Here is an 18,709-nt window from a genome sequence, read left to right as displayed (position 1 = left end):
ACCTCGAAGGGAGACTGCGAAGAGCTCCAGAGCTGCACTGTAGTGGAAGGAAGACATAGACAGTGGGTGAATCAGCCATGCAAGCATTTAGGCTGCACCACAGAAGCATGGTGGTCTGCGAGCAGAAACCAGATCCAGTGATTGGGTTGTGAGTCACAGTACTGAGCGATAGTCGGGGATTGGGTGAGAAACCTTTTAGAAAGGGTGCATTTATTGTTTAATGGCGCACTGGATGGGTGAGATGGGACAAAAGGTCAATCCCTTACAAGGCCAAGTCCAGAGTCAGTGGCTATTGCTCGAGCAGACCACGGAGAAAAAGTGCAGGAACACTTGAAAAGAGCGGGAAACCTCAGAAAAGCACGGGAACTCCCAGAAAGAGCAGGAAATCTCTAAAAAGAGCAGGAACACCTCCAAAGCAAAGAAAAATTTCTGTTTTTTTAAAAAAAACAAATCCTAAAGAGTTAGGAAAAAAATGGATTCAAAATACACAATGCCTGAAAGCTTCCAGAATTCAGAAGGACCCAATCAGATACAAAATTGGTTGATATGGAGAAAAAGATTTCTAAGATTTAGAATAGCTTCTCAGCTATACATCAAATCTGAAGCGGAGTAAGTAAATACGCTACTATACTCCATGGGTGCAATTGCTAATGATGTGATCATAAGACTTCATTGAGGCTTCAAACAAGTTGATGATGTTTTATAAGCCTTCAATAAATGCTTTAATTTTAGAAGCAATAAGATCCTGGAAAGAGTAAAGTTTAATAAAAAGATCCAGAAGCTGGGCAGGTAAGTGGACACTTTCATTAAAATTTGTACAGATTAGCTGAGGGATGTGAGTATGGAGAACTGAAGTCTAAGTTGATCAGGGACCAAATAGTTGTGGGAATAGCTGACGAGTCTTTATCAGATCCCCCACAGTCAAAAGATGACCTCACTCTTGAGAAAGCGATTCAGATGATGTGACTGGTAGAGGTCAGAAGATAAAATAGAGCCATCCTGTGGGCTAAAGAGAAGCCTTGGATCAGAAAGAATCCAATGACTGTACAGTTCCTGAAGCCCAGGACTGAAATACACTCTACAGATAAGAAGGTACATTTAGTGGGGTAGGTGCGAGATGCTACGAAATCCTACCAGTGCTGCCGAGTCAGATAAACCCACAGACGTGAATAGTGTCCTGCTAATAAAGCTGAATGCTTTAATTGCAATAAGATAGGCCATTTTGGAAAGACGTGGCAGAGCAAAATCTCTTTTCTCAAAAATGCCAAGCTAAAAGCCTTCACACATAGAGCTGTGAATGAAGTGGAAAAACTTCCATTAGAAGACAAAGCATGAGCCTTCCTAGGAGAAAGTAATGACCCCAATCAGGTATTCTGGACAGCAGACATATATGTCAATGGACATATTACTAATTTCAAATTGGACACAGGTGTAAGTGTCACAGTGTTGTCAGACCAAGAGCTGTGGTTGTCGACACATTGCTTACAACCAGCAAACACTCAGTTACACGGTCCAGGAGGGATTGAACTGAAGGTCAAGGGAAAGCTACCAGCAACACTCCAATATAGGGGAAGGCACATAATGGAAACTCTATGTTCTGAAAAACCAGGGATTTTCTCTGTTAAGCAGAAAAGACTGCTTCGACTTACATCTAATTAAAAAAAGTGGATGAAATCAAACAGAAGAGTCCAACAGTCGCTTTTAAGCAGACTTGCCAAAACCATTTTCAGGACCACAGTTTTCAAATGAATACTTCACACAATTTGCGAAGAAGTGGGGATTTGAACATCTCACAAGTTCCCCTCGTTACCCTCAATTGAATGGTGAAGCAGAGAGACGAGTACGAACTATTAAATTGTTGTTGAAGAACGAAGTTCTTCCAACTGCACTATTGAATGATCGATCTACTCCATTTTTATGTGGCCTTTCACCTTCAGAGCTATTGATGGGCAGCACACTCCGTCTGCTGATAGGTCTCCGCCACCTCAATCCAGGCCTGCTTGGTCTGGGAGGGTGGCCTCCTCCTGCCTGAAAGAGTTCTTTCCTCTTCCTCACTGCTTTGAGAAGGATCTTGAGGTTGGCATCAGCAAAGTGAGGGGCAGCCCTGCATTAGGTTCCAACCCTCTGCTTTTCCTGCTTCATGAGTAATCCAGCAAGTAAATCTCTAAAACAGCAGCTATGGTAATGGCTGTCGTAGCGGGTTTAAATTGGGCCCACTTTCTTTCAGTCCTACCTCCGTTCCCGTCCCCATGGCTGCTAAATGGCCGCCCAACCTGCCCTCCATCAATTAACAGCCCTCCCCCATGAAAATCAGGGCCTGTGACTGCTTCCCCACCAAGGGTGGGATCACAACAAGGAAACAGTCCTGACGTTCATTCCCTGCCCTCGGAAGGAAAATAGTATCCATTTTATACATTATAAACTTCACACCTTGTTACAGATGCAAAATAATCTTTGAAAAATCATATCTGTCCAGTTCCCTTATTTACAATTGAACTCTGAGTGACCTGAAGCTTTGTTTACTGAACAACAACTAAGCTTCTGGGCTGAAAGGGAAACATCCCAACCTTAGCAACAGGACAATACATCTTCCATTGCATGCTTTTATAAAACAGAATGTCAAGTAGACTACAAAGGGCAGGTTCAGGAAATTGTGTGGCTGAAGGCTGCTGTTGGAGACCAAAGCAACAAGACTCAGCAAGGCAAGTGAGTGACGGGGTTGAGTGGGGGGAGGGTCCGGTCAATTGTGGTTGTGGTAGGGAGGGAAACCTAAGGCAGAGAAGTCCAAAGGCTTCCTTGTGGTGAAAGGAGGAGCATACCTTCTCCTCCTGGCCCCATAAGATAACCTGACAGAAGGGAAAAATGGAACTTGCCTGGCCCCTTGATATTTCAATATTCAAGGGGACCTACCAAACTATGGCAGGCAGCCAGGATGCTCCTGAAAACCTGGGAGTTAAAATGGCATGGGGGCGGGAATGCTTTGTGAAATGCCTATCCACCATTTTAACTCTCTGTACCCAACATGCCCTCCATGGGGACTGGGTTAAAATTGGGACTAAAGGTTTCATAGATCTCCATTTCTAGATATGACCAGCTCCTTAACTATACACACAGGCTGCAAACAATAAAACATATTGCATAATGACAATACATTCACCTTTTCACCTATAATGGATCAATCTTCCATGGAAACCACAGTGAAAAGATGCTGCAATAAAGTGAGTGGCTAGAGATGAGAGACAAGGTTAGTTATGATAGCCTATCCAGGAGTGCGAAATAGCTAAGTAAAGTGCACCAAGATACATAAAACCAAAGGTAACTACAGGGTAAACATTTATTAGGGGTTTAACAGAAGGCTTTGGTTGTTAGTTGATTAATCAACAAAAGAAGAAGGAAATTAATTGCATTTATACGGTGCTTTTCATAATCTCAGGATATCTCAAAACACCTCACTGTATGAAGTACGTCTGAAGTGTATGAGAAGAAACAACCAATTTGCACGCAGCCAGCTCCCACAAACAGCAATGTGATAATGAACAGATTATCTGCTTAATGTTCTGATTGAGGAATAAGCATTAGTCATGATAATTCCCTTGTTCTTCAAATAGTACCATGGGATCTTCTACATCCAACTGAGAGGGCAGATAAAGCCTCATCCAACAGTGCAGCACTCGCTGGGCTGAATTTTATTATCCAGCCGCACATCGCAGCGGCACGCTTTGAGCTCGACAACCTTCCAACACAGAAGTGCTACCACTGAGCCCCCGCGATATTTCACAGGGCAGCTCATTAAATGGAGGGGACGGAGCGGCTGCCCCTGATGACGTAGAGGAGTCAGCCGCTATGCCCCCGGCAACAGTGTCCAGTGCCACTGTGCAGGCGCCGGTGCCATTTTTAAAGGGCTTCAAGCCCTTATGAACAAATTAAATTCTTAAAGTCACACTGTGGGCAAAGTAAAAAGGAAAACTTTATTTATGGATCGTGGCCCCTCCCCCACCCCCACAATGTTGTTCACACACCGGAAAACCTCTTCTTCCTAATCATCAACTTTGTTCCCCAAACTTTGTAACTTTGTTCCTCAACCCCTTCCCATCATCCCCACAACCAATAGAAAACATTTTCCGCACTACCCCTACCCCCGCCCTGATAATTCACTCCTCCTCCCTCACCACCAGTGTCTCGCCTCGGACCTCCGTATGAAGTTCCGAAGACGTGCGGGTTGCGGTCAGCGGCCGCAATATTGACGCGGGACAGCCGCCGGGACAGGGTAAGTGTATGTAAATTTATTTGCATTGATTTTACAATATAAATGAAAGTCCTGCCGTTGAGCAGCAGGGGGGACACACCGAGGCCTCACCACTACTGGCAAAATGCGGCGGGGCCTTCTCGCCGTCGGGGGTCGTGGCGGGCCGCTCCCACAAGTATTTTACAGGCCTCCCTGCCAAGACCCCCGACGTCGAGGGGCTGGTAAAATGCAGCCCTCTCTTTGTTGCAGTGTTTCAGCTTAAATTATGGGCTCAAGTCTCTGGAGTAGGACTTGAACCCATTATCTGGGTGATACAGAAGCAAGCATTTTGCTACTGAGCCACAGCTGATACATAGCCAGCATTCTACTATCGGTTCTTATATTTAGTTGATCAACTGACTGCACAGCTCAGTATCTGACGCCGTCTGTGCTTTTGTGTCACTGTATGGCAGCAAACAATTTTCATCGGACCACACTAAGATTTCAATGTCTTTTTCTACATTCAGTTCCATTGGTTTAGTTCAGACTGGATGTGTACAGAATGAATCAGTACAGAACCAATTGGTTCAAACTGGATCAAACCAGAATGGATCGGCTCGGACTGGATCAGCACAGACTCGATGGGTACGGGATGGATTGGATCAGACTGGATTGGCATCAGTACAGTATGGATCAGTACAGCAAGGATCAGTTCAGGCTGGATCAATACAGCATGGATTGGTTCAGGCTCGATCAGTAGAGCATGGAACAGTTCAGGTTGGATCAGTAGAGCATGCATCGGTTCAGTCTGGATTGCGACAGAATGGATTGTTTCCTACTCGATTGGTACACCATACATCAGCTCCCACACGTGTGGCGAAATCTGCCAACAGGTATGTAATTGGAAATTTTTCAGCTTCAGCATTTAGTGAACTGAGACTGTTTTAACTTCATTGTGGGGGAAGGCCCAGTGTTGCAACTCCCAGTCTGTCCCAAGGTAGCTGGTCTCACCCAGAGTGCCTTTTGAGGATGCTACAATTAAGCCATTGCCACTGGCTATGTAGGGCTATAAATACCAATTCAGGCTCGTGTACCTTTGCCTCCTACTGAAATCTGTACATGTCAGGTGAGGATAGGAACGTGCTTGGTCGCAGTGCCCCCCCCCCCCCCCCCCCCCACAGTTTGACAGCCTGCCAACCTGCACCCACTAGGCAGGACTGTGAAGATTGACTAAGGTCAAAATAGTGTCAGCTGACACTTATTGAATTGCACACCAGCAAAGAATCAACAACTTCAGGAGAGGAAGAATCACTAATAGTGGACAACTCGATTATATTCAGCAAGGGTCTTTTTCAGCAATAAAAGCAAAATACTGCAGAAATCTGAAATAGAAACAGAAAGTGCTGAAAATACTCAGCAGGTCTGGCAGCATCTGTGGAGAGAGAAACAGAGTTAATGTTTCAGGTTGATGACCTTTCATCAGAAGTTCTGATTGATATGGATTGTAGATAGCTGAGGCCCAAGTACTGATCCTTACTGTACCCCTTACTGTACTGTTGGTTATAGCCTGCCAACCCTAAAATGCCCTGTTTATCCCTACTCTCTGTTTTCTGAAAATTAACCAGTCCTCAACTATACTAATATATTTCCCCCAATCCCATCAGTCATATTTTTGTGTAATAACTTATTGTGTGCCACTTTAGTGGATGCTTTTTGGAAATCCAAATACACTACATTTACCAGTTCCCCCTTATCCATTCTGTTAGTTACACCCTAAAAAGAGCTCTAACAGATTCGTCAAAAATGATTTCCCTCTCATAAATCCATGTTCACTCTGCTTAATTATATTATGATTTTCTGAGTGCCCTGTTACCACATCCCTAATAATGGATTCTAGCATTTTGCCTACCACTGATATTAGGCTAACTGGCCTATAGTTCCCTGTTTTCTCTCTTCTGCTGTCCTTAAATAGCAGGGTAGTATTTGCTACCTCCAAATCCTTGGGCACTGCTTCAGAATCTAAGGAATTCTGCAGACTCAAATCCACTATCTCTGCAGCTACGTCTTTTAAAACCCTAGAATACAGGTCCAGGGGATTTGGCGCCTTTTAGTCCCATTGACTAATTCTCCTCTGAGGCACATACTCCTCAATTGCTTTATGCTTTGATAAGATCCGGTAAAGATGTGACAAGCCGCACGTACCAAGAAGACTCTATATTTGCTCCCTCCTATAATAACTGTTATTCTATTCTTTATAACTGCAAGTGCCTTTAACCCAGCAAAATATCTCAAGCTTCTTCACAGGAGTGTAATTGGACAAAATAACTGACACTGAGTTAACGGAGGCGATATTAGGAGAGGTGAACAAAAACTTGGTCGAAGAGATAGATTTTAATGAGGATCTAAAAGGAGGAGAGGTTTAGGAAGAGAATTCCAGAGCTTAAGGCCCAGGCACCTGAAGACACGGAGGCCAATAGTGGAGTGAAGTGAGTGGGGGGTACACAAGAGGCCAGGATTGTACATCGAGAGAATAGAAGCACTGTGTGTTGGAATAATTATTCCTATGTATGATCCATGCTGTTCCCCCCCCATTCCACCTATCACCAGCTAATCATCATAGTGGGAGGTATTACTCCCACTGTCCCAAACATTAACCCTTTCAACCCCTTACACTGCAGTAACCAACTTTATACCAGCTGGCTAGCTAATTCTAAATGGTCAGACTGGTTTATGAGCTCCCACAGTCCATACAATGAGTTGGGGGTGGGGCCACACCTAAACGCACATCTACATGCAGTTACACTCATTGGGACTGTTGTGAGCAGGGTACAAACCCTGCATCTTCTGAGATGGAATGTCACCACTAAGCCAAAGGCTCACTATGTGCCTTGCCACTGTCCAGACTCTTCATGTTTTGTTATTTGGTAATAGATGTGAACAAGGTGTGTGAAGAGAGGGGCAAGGATTGAAAGGACAGCTGGGAAGGGAAGAAGGATAAGAAGGTAAGGGCATAAGAAATAGGAGTCAGAGTAGACCATACACCCCCTTAAACCTGTTCTGCCTTTCAATATCATAACTGATCTACTTCAGCTCCACTTTTCAGCCCTATCCCCATATCCCTTGATTCCCTTAGTGCTCAGTCTTGAATATACTCAATGACCGAGTATCCACAGCCCTCTGGGGTAGAGCATTTCAAAGACTCACAAACCTCTTAGTGAAGAAATTTCCCCTCATCTCAGTCCTAAATGGACACCCCTTATCTTGAGACTATGACACCTAGTTTTAGACTCTGCAGCAAGAGGAAATTGCTCTCAGTATCTACCCTGTCACGCCCTCCTAGACTTTGATACATTTCAATGAGATCACCTCTCATTCTTCTAAGTTCTAGAGAATATGGACATAGTCTGCTCAATCTCTCCTCATAGGACAATCTTCTCCTTCCAGGAATCAATCTATTGAACATTCGTTGCACCCCTGCTAAGGCAAGTATATCCTTCCTTAGGAAAGAAGACCAAAACTGCGCATAGTACTCCAGGTGTGGTCTCAGCAAAGCCCTGTACAATTGCAGCAAGACATCATTATTCTAGTACTCCAACTCCCTTGCAATGAAGGCCAACATACCATTTGCCTTCCTAATTGCTTGCTGCATGGCATGTTAACTTTCTGTGATTTGTGTACAAGAACCCTCAAATTCTCTGATTACCAACATTTACTAGTCGCTTACCTTTTAAAAAAATTCTGCTTTTCTATTCTTCCTGCCAAAGTGGACAATTTCACACTTCTCCACATTATACTCTATCTGCCACCTCTTGCCCAGTCACTTAACCAGTCTATATCATTTTGTGTTCTCCTCACAGCTTACTTTCCCACCTAGCTGTCAGCAAACATGGATACATTACACTCAGTCCCATCATTTAAATCATGGATATGGATCATAGTGGCGCAGTGGTTAGCACTGCAGCCTCACAGCTCCAGGGACCCGGGTTCGATTCTGGGTACTGCCTGTGTGGAGTTTGCAAGTTCTCCCTGTGTCTGCGTGGGTTTTCTCTGGGTGCTCCGGTTTCCTCCCACAAGCCAAAAGACTTGCAGGTTGATAGGTAAATTGGCCATTATAAATTGTCACTAGTATAGGTAGGTGGTAGGGAAATATAGGGACAGGTGGGGATGTTTGGTAGGAATATGGGATTAGTGTAGGATTAGTATAAATGGGTGGTTGATGGTCGGCACAGACTCGGTGGGCCGAAGGGCCTGTTTCAGTGCTGTATCTCTAATCTAATCTAATCTAAATAAATAGCTGAGGCCCAAGCACTTAACCTTGTGGCACTCTACTAGTTACAGCCTGCTATCCCGAAACTGACCTATTATTCCCACTCTCTGTTTCCTGTTTGTTAATCAATCCTCAATTCCATGATTATTAATCTTGTGTAACAACCTCTTGTGTGGAACTTTATCTCTCATGTCTTTTGAAAAATCCAAATATACTAAATCCTCAGGTTCCCCTGTCAATGACACACTCAAAAATCTCTAATAGACTTGTAAAACATGGTTTCCCTTTCATTAAACCATGTTGACTCTGCCTAATCATATTATGATTTTCTAACTACCCTGTTACATCACTAATAATAAATTCTATTGTTTTGCTACCACTGATGTCAGGCCAACTGGCCTGGTCCCTGTTTTCTGACTCCCTGCTTTCTTGACTAGGGGTCTTACATTTGCCATCTTCAAATCCATGGGGACTGTTCCAGAATCAAGGGAGTTCTGGAAGATCAAAATCAATGCATCCGCTATCTCTGCAGCCACCTCTTTTAAAACCCTTGGAATGTAGGCCATTCGGCCCAGGGGATTTGTCTGTTTTTAGTCCCATTAATTTTTCAAGTACTTTTTTTTAAAGCTAATAATTGCTTTAAGTTCCTCACTCTCATTAGACCCTAGATTCCCCAATCACTTCAGAATGATTTTTACGTCTTCTACTGTGAAAAGATACAAAATATTTGTTCAATGTCTCTGACATTACCTTATTCTCCCTTAAATTTCTCCTGCCTCTGCTTCTTGAAACTCTCTTTTACTTTAGCTAATTTCTTCCTTTATGCATATTTGGCAAGCTGTTTTTATATTTCTTGCGAGTTCACTCTTATTCTGTTTTCCCCCTCGTTCCCAATTCCTTGATCATCCATTGCTAATTTTTAAAAGCTTCCCAATCCTCAGGCTTACTCCTCTTTTTAGCAACATTGTAAGCCTCTTCTTTGAACCTACTACTATCATTACCTTCTCTAGTTAACATGGTTGGACCCCTTTTCCCATAGAGTTTTTTTTTACTTCAAGGGAAGGATATTTGTTGAGAATTAAGAATTATTTCTTTAAAAGTTTGCCATTGCTTATCTACCAACATATCTTTTAATCTAATTTCCCAATCGAACCTAGTCAACTCACCACTCATACACATAATTGGCTTTATTAAATTTAAGCCCCTACTTTTGAATTAGACGTGCCTCTGAAGATTGGCCAATGTTGAAATATTGTCTGCTGGCACCTGTGGAACTGTACACCAGCAAAAAAATCAAGACCTTCAGGAGAGGAAGAGTCACTCATAGTGACCTTCACGTTATGATTAGCAAGGGTTTTTCCAGCACATTGTCAAATCTCCAAAATATAATAGAATCCTACAGGATGGAAGGAGGCCATTCGGCCCATCTTTGAAAGAGCTATCAAATTAGTCCCGCTTCCTCCATTATTCCCCCATGAAAATTTTTCCTTTTCAAGTATATATCCAATTCCCTTTTCAAAATTACTGTTGTATCTGATTCCACTGCCCTTCCAGGTAGTGAATTCCAGATCATAACAATTCACAGCGTTAAAAAAAATTCCTCATGTTCCCACCCCCTGGCATTTGCACCGGTAATCTTCAATCTGTGTCCTCTGGTTACTGACACCGGAATCTGTTTCTCCTTATTTACTCTGTCAAGACCCCTCATAATTTTGAACACCTCTATTAAATCTCCCCTTAACCTTCATTGCTCTAAGGAGAACATTCCGGCTTCTAGTCTCTCCCCATAACTGAAATTGCTGATCCCCGGTGCCATTCTGATAAATCTCTTCCATACCCTCTCTGAGGTTTTGAATATTTTTCAATGCGCTTTCTGTGAGGTTTGATCCTTTACAGTTAGCGGAGGAACCATTTTGAGCTTACATCCCATGATTCAACTGAGCCACTTGTTAAGCTGCTAACCATGCAATTAATGAGCTGAAGCCCACAAGCATTACTAATTCTCCTATGAAGCACATACACCTCAACTACTTTCTATTTTGATTAGATCCTGCAAAGATGTGGGAAGCCCCACATACCCAGAAGATCCGATATTTGGCCCCTCCTATAAAGGCTGCTATTCTGTTCTTTATAACTTGTATTTATGTACACTTTTTAACCTAGTAAAACATCCCAAGGTTCTTCACAGCAGTGTAATCGGAAAAAATAATTGACACTGAGTCAAGGAACATATGAGCAAGAGTAGGCCATTCTGCCCATCGAGCCTGTTCAATATGATCATGGCTGATCATCCACTTCAATGCCTTTTTCCCCACACTATCCTCATATCCCCTTTTGTCACTGGTATTTAGAAATCTGTCAATCTCTACTTTAAACATACTCAATGACTGAGCTTCAACAGCCCTCTGGGATAGAGAATTCCAAAGATTCACAACCCTCTGAGTAAAGAAATTTCTCCTCATCTCAGTCTTAAGTGGCTTCTCCTTATTTTGAAATTGTGTCCCCTGGTTATAGACTCCCCAATCAGGGGAAGCATCTTACCTGCATCTACCCTGTCTACCCCTTCAAGGATTTTGTAGGTTTCAATGAGATCACCTCTCATTCTTCGAAACTCTAGAGAATACAGGCCCAGTTTCCCCAATCTCTCTTCATAGGACAATCCTGCCATCCCGGGTACAAGTCTCGTGAACCTCTGTTGCACTCCCTCTATGGCAATAATATCCTTCCTAAGGCAAAGGGACCAAAACTGCACACAGTACTCCAGGTGCGGTCTAACCAAGATTCTATACAATTGAGACAAGACTTCACTACTCCTGTACTCAAATCCTCTTGCGATAAAGGCTAACATACCATTAGCCTTCTTAATTGCTTCCTGCATCTGCATGTTAGCTTTCAGTGACTTATTGACAAGGACCCCCAGATCCCTTTGTACATCTACACTTTCTAATCTCTTACCATTTAAGAAATACTCTGCACATCTATTCCTCCTACCAAAGTGGATAACCTCACATTTTTCCACATTATATTCCATCTGCCACATTCTTGCCCACTCACTAAGTCTTTCCGAATCCCCTTGAAGCCGCTTTGCATCTTCCTTACAACACACATTCCCGCCTAGTTTTGTGTCTTCCACGAACTTGGAAGTATTACATTTGGTTCCCCACATCCAAATCAGTAATATATATTGTGAACAGCTGGGGCCCAAGTACTGATCCCTGCGGTACCCCACTAGTCACAGCCTGCCATTTTTCCCTACTCTCTGCTTTCTGCCTGTTAACCAATCCTTAATCCATGTCAGTATATTACCTCTTATCCCGTAGTAATAAGTATAATAATAAGGAGAAATTAGGTACAGCAGTCCAAATGTTTGATCGAAGGGGCAGATTTGAATGAGGAGAGAATGAGAGAGGGCATTCCAGAGCTTAAGGCCTAAACGTCTGAGGATAGTGGAGTGAAGTGAGTGGGAGATGCACAGCAGGCCAGGATTGGATTTACAGAGAATAAATAGAAGCCTTGTGCTTTGGAATAATTATTCATAGGAATGATCCATGCTGTCCCCTTCATTCCACCTATGACCAGCTACAAAACGCAGGCACGCCCCAACACCTGGAACAGGCCAGGAGGCTTTTCAAAAGTGTTGGGATGAATCGTTAAATGTGGCAGAACAGGATTCGTGTGTTCGGAGTGAAATAGCAATGAAAATGCAGAAAGTACAGCAGGCCCATTAATAAAAGAGGGCAGGCTGATTAGTGTATGGAGTGGAAAGTCCTTGGTGATTTGAAAAGTGATCCATTGACAGCCGCACAGTGGCTGACACAGTTTGTGTTCATGTGACACTGCATGGTGCCAGTTTTAGACTACACTGAGCTTTCAATGTCCCTTTTCTCCACCTTCACCTCTAGGACTGCCACTGGCTTAGCCCAGACCAAGTCAGTGCAAACTGACATGGTACAGACTGGGATGGTGCAGAATCGATTGGTTCAGACTGACCGGGTATGGAATGGATCGGTCCAGACGGGTACGGTACAATCTGCCAGCAGGTATGTAAGTCAACCAGCTTCAAAATGTCAGCTTCAGTAATTTGTTTACTGTGGATGTTTTAATTTGGTTGGGAGGGTTAGAAGCAGAAGGGAAGCTGAGCACATAACAGCAGACTGTCTCAGTGGAATTTTATGCTGGCGGCAGTTGTCTCAATGTCAGGGGAACCCAATGCCGAGATCCCCGCGTCGGCTCTCCTACGGAAGGCCCACTGAATTTAGTGCCAATCAGGCACTTCATTGGACAGCAGCGGGCCTTCCATAGGATTTAAGGCCCCCATCGCTGGAAGTCCCAGCCTTTCAGAGCTGCCGGCCAATCGGAGGCCAGTAGCTGCAGTGTCACCACGGAGGCAGTGGGTGCTGCTGTAGCTGCAGCAACCAGACACCAAGGAGCAGCGCTGGAGCCAGGCTTAAGGTAAGTCAGGGCGGGTGGGGTCTTGTGGGGTGGGGGTCGAGGAATTCGGCAGCAAGAGGAGGGGGGAGTGGCCCTCAGCAGGCCCTCCCTTCCCAATGCCAGATCCCTCATTCAGGCACTAAGTGCCTTTGAACAAGGGACACCCCCCTCATTGCCCCACCCTCCCCTTGGAGCTGGGAAGCAGCCTGTAGGGTTTTTAGTGACTTGCTTCCCGTGTGGCAACAGGGCCGCCCGCTGCACGGGTAATTGCGGCTGCAGCAGGAAGAGGCCATTAAGTGGAGGTTAATTACCCAGTTAGGACCGTAATTGATGGTGAGGTGGGAAGGCTGTTCACAGGCCTTCCCACCCTGGACTAAATTTCAGCAGAGGTGGGATGGTGGCGGGAACACCCACCCCCACCATGCCCTGGCCACCATCCCACCCAATTTTATTCTCTCCCTACCTCCAAACCCACAGCAGGGTAGAGCATAAAATTCCACCCTTTGTCTTCTCTCTTTCTCAGGACAGCATCCTTCACTGCTACTGTCTGCCCACTCCATCTTTACTCCTGACTGTAGAATCAGGTGATCTGAAATAGTATACATTTCTTTTTGGCCGCTTTTTTCCTATATTGACTTTTTTTTTAAATGTGTTTTTTTTGGGTTGCCTTTCAGGTTCAGTGATACATCTAGTTTGGTTGAGTCAATAAGGTAAGTGCACTGTACGTAAACCCACACATTATTAAAAATCTTGCCTATGGCAGCACTTCTTGTCACGATTTTTGGTCACACATTCCTATCAGTGTTTACTATTGTAAATTGCTATGTCAACATTTTCCATTCAATTTTGCTTTGACTACTGTCACAATCTGTAACAGGTCCTAGCCACTAGGTTTCTGATGTTTCTTATTGATCCCGGCCATCATCTTGTCTGTGACAAAAAATACTATAGTCAAAGGTAATGGAAACCTGGAATCTGGTGCAGATCAGTCTTCATCTAACTGAATGGTGGAGCAGGCCTGAAGGAGTAAATGGCCAACTCCTGATCCTTTAGCAATAGTTTTGTTCAGCATTGAAGACAAGGAGGCTAAAGGGGAGACACGAAGTGGGAGAATTGCATCAAGAGGCTGCTCAACGGATGGGGTGAGGCATGTTAGTTGAAAAGCTCTAATTTGCCACTCGGCAAGTACTAATATGTTACTCAGATGAATGTGTGAGCATGTCCAATGTTTCAGGGTGCAGTGCATAGGAACATAGGAAATAAGAGCAGGAGTAGCCCATTCGGCCCTGTCCCTTAAAGGGGTCTCTTCCTGAAAGAGGTTCAGGACGGATCTTGCCCTCCTGTATCCATGCTGATGACAGTATACCAGGTAAAAGTGGTAAAGATAATCCTCAATCTTACTCTGGAATCAATTCCATTTTTTTTTAACATGGAATGAAAGTAATGGGTCTGTAACTGGCCACGTTCTTCCATTGGTGAATAGTGTGAAATAGTGGAAGGATTCACAGGCTGATTAACAGCCGGACAAGCTCCTTCCATGGCTGTAACCATACCAGCCAATGAGGTGCTTAGTCCTATATGGGTTTTATGAGATCCCACAATCCATATGATGAGTGAGGGTGAGGTTGGGGGGCCCACACTCAGCAGACCTGAGAATTCCAGAATTCAGCTACACACATTGGGACTGTCTGAGTCAGCAGGTTTGAAACCTGTTCCAGAGATGCGAATACTACCACGAAGTCAAAGACTCAGTACATGCCCTGCCACTGTCCAGACTCTTCCTCCTTTGGTATATCTTAAAAGGTGGGAACACTAACCTACGTTTTAGAGGAAAGGTGTGTGAGGAGAGGGACAAGATTGAAAGTGCGACTGGGAAGGGGAGACGAAAAGAATGATAATTAGGTTAAGAACATAAGAAATAGGAGCAGGAGTAGACCATATGGTCCCGTAATCTTGCTCCGCCATTCAATAAGATCATGGCTGATCTTTGACATCAACTTCACTTTCCCATTCTATCCCCTTATCCCTCAATTCACATAGTGTCACAAATCTATCAATTTCAGTATTGAATAAACTCACTTTCAGAGCATCCACAGCTCTCTGGTGTTGAGAATTTCAAAGCTTCACCATCTTTTGAGTGAAGAAATCTCCCCTCATCTCAGCCCTGAATTCCGACCCTTACTCTGAGACTATAACACCTAGTTCTAGTCTCTCCAGCCAGAGGATACAGCCTCTCAGCATCTAACCTGTCAAGTCCTCAAAGAATTTATAGCCCAGATTCTGCAGTCAACAGCGAAGTGGCAGTGTTCACCGCTGACTGCACAGAGAAACACAAATTTACCTGGTTCATTGACTGCAGTGAGAACTTGCACTTCTTGTTGCAGCATGGTGCACTGACAAAACGATCTTCAAGGTCCAGCAAAGTGGTGCATTGCTGGCAAACCCACACCCCTGTTGATGTCATGAGCTGAAGACAGTCTTCAGCTCAAAGGCAGATGAGTATTTTGTTATGATTTTAAATACTTTTAAACAATTGAAACGCTTTTTCAACCTGTTACAAACTTTTGAACACTTTTAACACTTTCATAAACTTTCAAAAACTGTTATAAACTTTTAAATATTGAAACAAAGGGAGAAGGGGAGGGAGGGAGACAGATACAGAGAGAGACAGAAAAGAGGACACAGAAACTGAGAGAGAGGAGAGACACTGAGACAGATACAGAGAGGTAGAGAAACTGGGCAGAAACCCTAGACACTGAGAGAAGGAGACAGAGAGAAACTGAGAGACAGATACCAGTAGACCCAGAGTGAAGAAATGTTACTTTTCTCATTTGATTGATAAATATGCGAAGTTCAAATAACAGGATGTGCTTGTTGAAGAGCAACTCTCCTGAAAACATCCCCAATGGGGCATTCTGGTTTCATGTCCTTACCATGAACTTTGAAGAATCAGAGCTGCAATATATTACCTTGAACAATTGTTTAATTATCACTAACTGATCCAAATTGAATGCATAGCAGATAAACATGAGGGAAACTGTGGAACACCGAAAATACTCAACTTGTTGACATGACTAATCTTTGAATGAATGAAATATTGTGCTTTGTCTTCTGTTTGGCTTGTTTTGAATGAAAGGCAGGCATTCCTTTTAAAATATATCTTTGTCAACAAATATTTCGAGAAAATGAATCATTTGCAAGCAGTCCTTAGAGTGTTTATAGGTTAAAAATGACTGATAACAGGATTAGCAAACACAATTAACACTTTTGTTTTGCATTCCTCTGTCTATTGTCTTAAATTCATGGTTAGTACCTCTGGTTAAAAAGGGAACAAAAGAACTTCATATGATCTTGTTAAGCATTCATTTGTCAATATCCCCAATACTAGCATCGTATTGCACATGACACATGCAGAGTATGTTCGGAAACTGACAGGAACATATGTAGCTATTTTCTTTTCTAAATACTGAATTAATATCTCTCAGAATAAAACTCTTAAAATGGATGGCTATTGAAACCATCGTGCTTGTCTTACAAGATATTTAAGTTGTCAGAGACAAAATGATTTTGGTTTTGTTCAATCAGTTTTAAGTGAGAGTCTTTTTTTATAGGACAGATGTTAGAGGTAGTTTCTTTACTCAGAGAGTAGTAGGGGCGTGGAACGCCCTGCCTGCAACAATAATAGACTCGCCAACTTTAAGGGCATTTAAGTGGTCATTGGATAGACATATGGATGAAAATGGAATAGTGTAGGTCAGATGGTTTCACAGGTCGGCGCAACATCGAGGGCCGAAGGGCCTGTACTGCGCTGTAATGTTCTAATTCTATGAAAAATCTGAAGCATTAGGTACTTAAGCTGATGGCATGCAATCCACTAAACTACAATTTGAGATTTAACATGGACACTTTATTAATATCATTTCCTTGGGGCAGGGGGTAGGTGGAGGGGAGCGAGCAAGTTGAGGGGAAGAGAATGCATAATCACTGTGAATTAAGTTTGTTTCTGCCATATTAACAAATTCCAGTTAGATATAGGCAAGTTTAAAACCAAATGTTTTCACTTCTTTGTTTTGTCAGTTACATTTTCCTTAAGATGTGCTGAGATCCTTCTGCTCATTGTAAAGCTAATTTGCCTATCTGCTCCCCAGCAGGCTTTACACCTGCTAATATCAGCTCTAAAAAAGGCACATAAAAATCTGTGCAAGTTGTGTGCAATAAGCCTAAATTCCTGCTGTGCTGTTTCTTGCCGTTTTACAGTGGCTCCTCTAGAGGCCATTGAGGCACACTGCAACTTCAGGTTTTTGGCGCATCTGCTACTGCCAGCCGTTGTGGTGCTGTTCTGGCTCTCAATAGTGGCAAACATCTCACCTCTTACTTTCTAAACTCCAGACAATATAGGCCCATTCTACTCAATCTTTCCTCAAATGATAGCCCTCTCATCCCAGGAACCAATCTAATGGACCTTCATCGCAACCCCTCTAAGGAAAATATATCCTTCCTTAAGTAAGGAGGCCAAACTGTTCACAGTAGTCCAAGTATAGTCTCACAAAGCCCTAAATAATTGTAACAAGACTCCCTTACTCTTATACTGTAAAACCCTTGCAATAAAGGCTAACATACTATTTGCCTTCCTAATTGTTTGCTTTAACTGGATGTTAACATTCTGTGACTTGTATAAAGAATCCTCTAATTGCCAACTTTTACTTGTCTCTTACCTTTTGAAAAAGATTATGGCTGGAATTTTTCGTTGGTGTGGGGGACCCCATTCACCAGCCAAAAGGTCGGTGGTGAGCCCACCTCTGATGGGTCTGGAGAGCCAGACTGGGATTTTACACTCCTCAGGCCCTTAATTGGTCTTGGGCAGGACTTCCACATCCTTGAGGCAGGAAGTCCGGCCTAATGAAGCTGCAGGCCAATCAGCGGTCCGGCAGCTCTTAGTCCCAGCAGTGCTACTGGGAGCGGTGGCCACTGCTGGGACTGCACCCAGCTTCAGCAGGAAGAGGAAGGATGGCCCCAGAATGAAGGTAAGTTTTTAGGGCCTCGCTGGGGACAATTGGTTGGGCCCCGGTGAGGCAATTGGGGTCGGTTGGGGGGGGGGGCAGAGGGAGTGTTGTTCTTTGGAGGTGGTTGGGCTTTTTGAGGCCTCAGCTGCCCATCAGCCAAGGGTAAAACACCCGTGGTGAAGGGCTGAAGCCCTTAAGTGCCAGTTAATTGGCCACTTAATGGCCTTGATTGGCCTGGGGCAGGTGGGCCGTTTCTCACCGCTGCCCTGTGTAAATTTGTTACAGGAGCGGGAGGGGATCGGGAATGGGCACCCCCCCCCCCCCCCCCACAACACCCCCTACCTCCCACTCAATTTTACGCCTCCTCCCCTGCCACCAGCCTGCTTGTCTGGGGGGCATAAAATTCTGGCCTCTGTTTTCCTATTCTTCTTACTAAAATGGGTAATTTCACAGTTCCCCACATTATGTTCCATCTGCCACTCTCCTGCCCAATCACTGAACCGGTCTGTATCCCTTTACAGCCTATTTGCATCCCCCTCACAGCTTACTCTCCCACCTAGTTTTGTATCATCAGCATGACCCAGTTCCCTCACCTAAGTCATTGATATAGATTGTAAATAGCAGAGGCCCAAGCACTGATTCTTACAGCACTCCACTACTTACACTGTGCCATCCTGGAAATGTCCCATTTATTCCTAATCTCTGTTTTCTGTCAATTAACCAATCCTCAATCTATGCGAACATTATCCCAATCCCGCAAACCCTAATCTCGCCTAACAACGT

General features: G+C 43.9%; 1 protein-coding gene across 1 annotated transcript in view; it reads left to right on the top strand.

Moving 5' to 3' along the window:
* The window catches only part of LOC137379889 (uncharacterized), a 56,380-nt gene that overhangs the window by 21,338 nt on the left and 16,333 nt on the right, over positions 1-18,709 (top strand). The window contains exons 8-10 of the mRNA XM_068051291.1: positions 4,753-5,118; positions 12,395-12,532; positions 13,598-13,633. Of these exons, the coding sequence (XP_067907392.1) occupies positions 4,753-5,118; positions 12,395-12,532; positions 13,598-13,633 (540 nt within the window). The remainder of the gene's footprint in view (positions 1-4,752; positions 5,119-12,394; positions 12,533-13,597; positions 13,634-18,709) is intronic.

Source organism: Heterodontus francisci, chromosome 18, assembly GCF_036365525.1.
Source record: "Heterodontus francisci isolate sHetFra1 chromosome 18, sHetFra1.hap1, whole genome shotgun sequence".
Classification (NCBI taxonomy): Eukaryota; Metazoa; Chordata; class Chondrichthyes; order Heterodontiformes; family Heterodontidae; genus Heterodontus; species Heterodontus francisci.
This window is presented reverse-complemented; position numbering and strand designations above follow the sequence as displayed.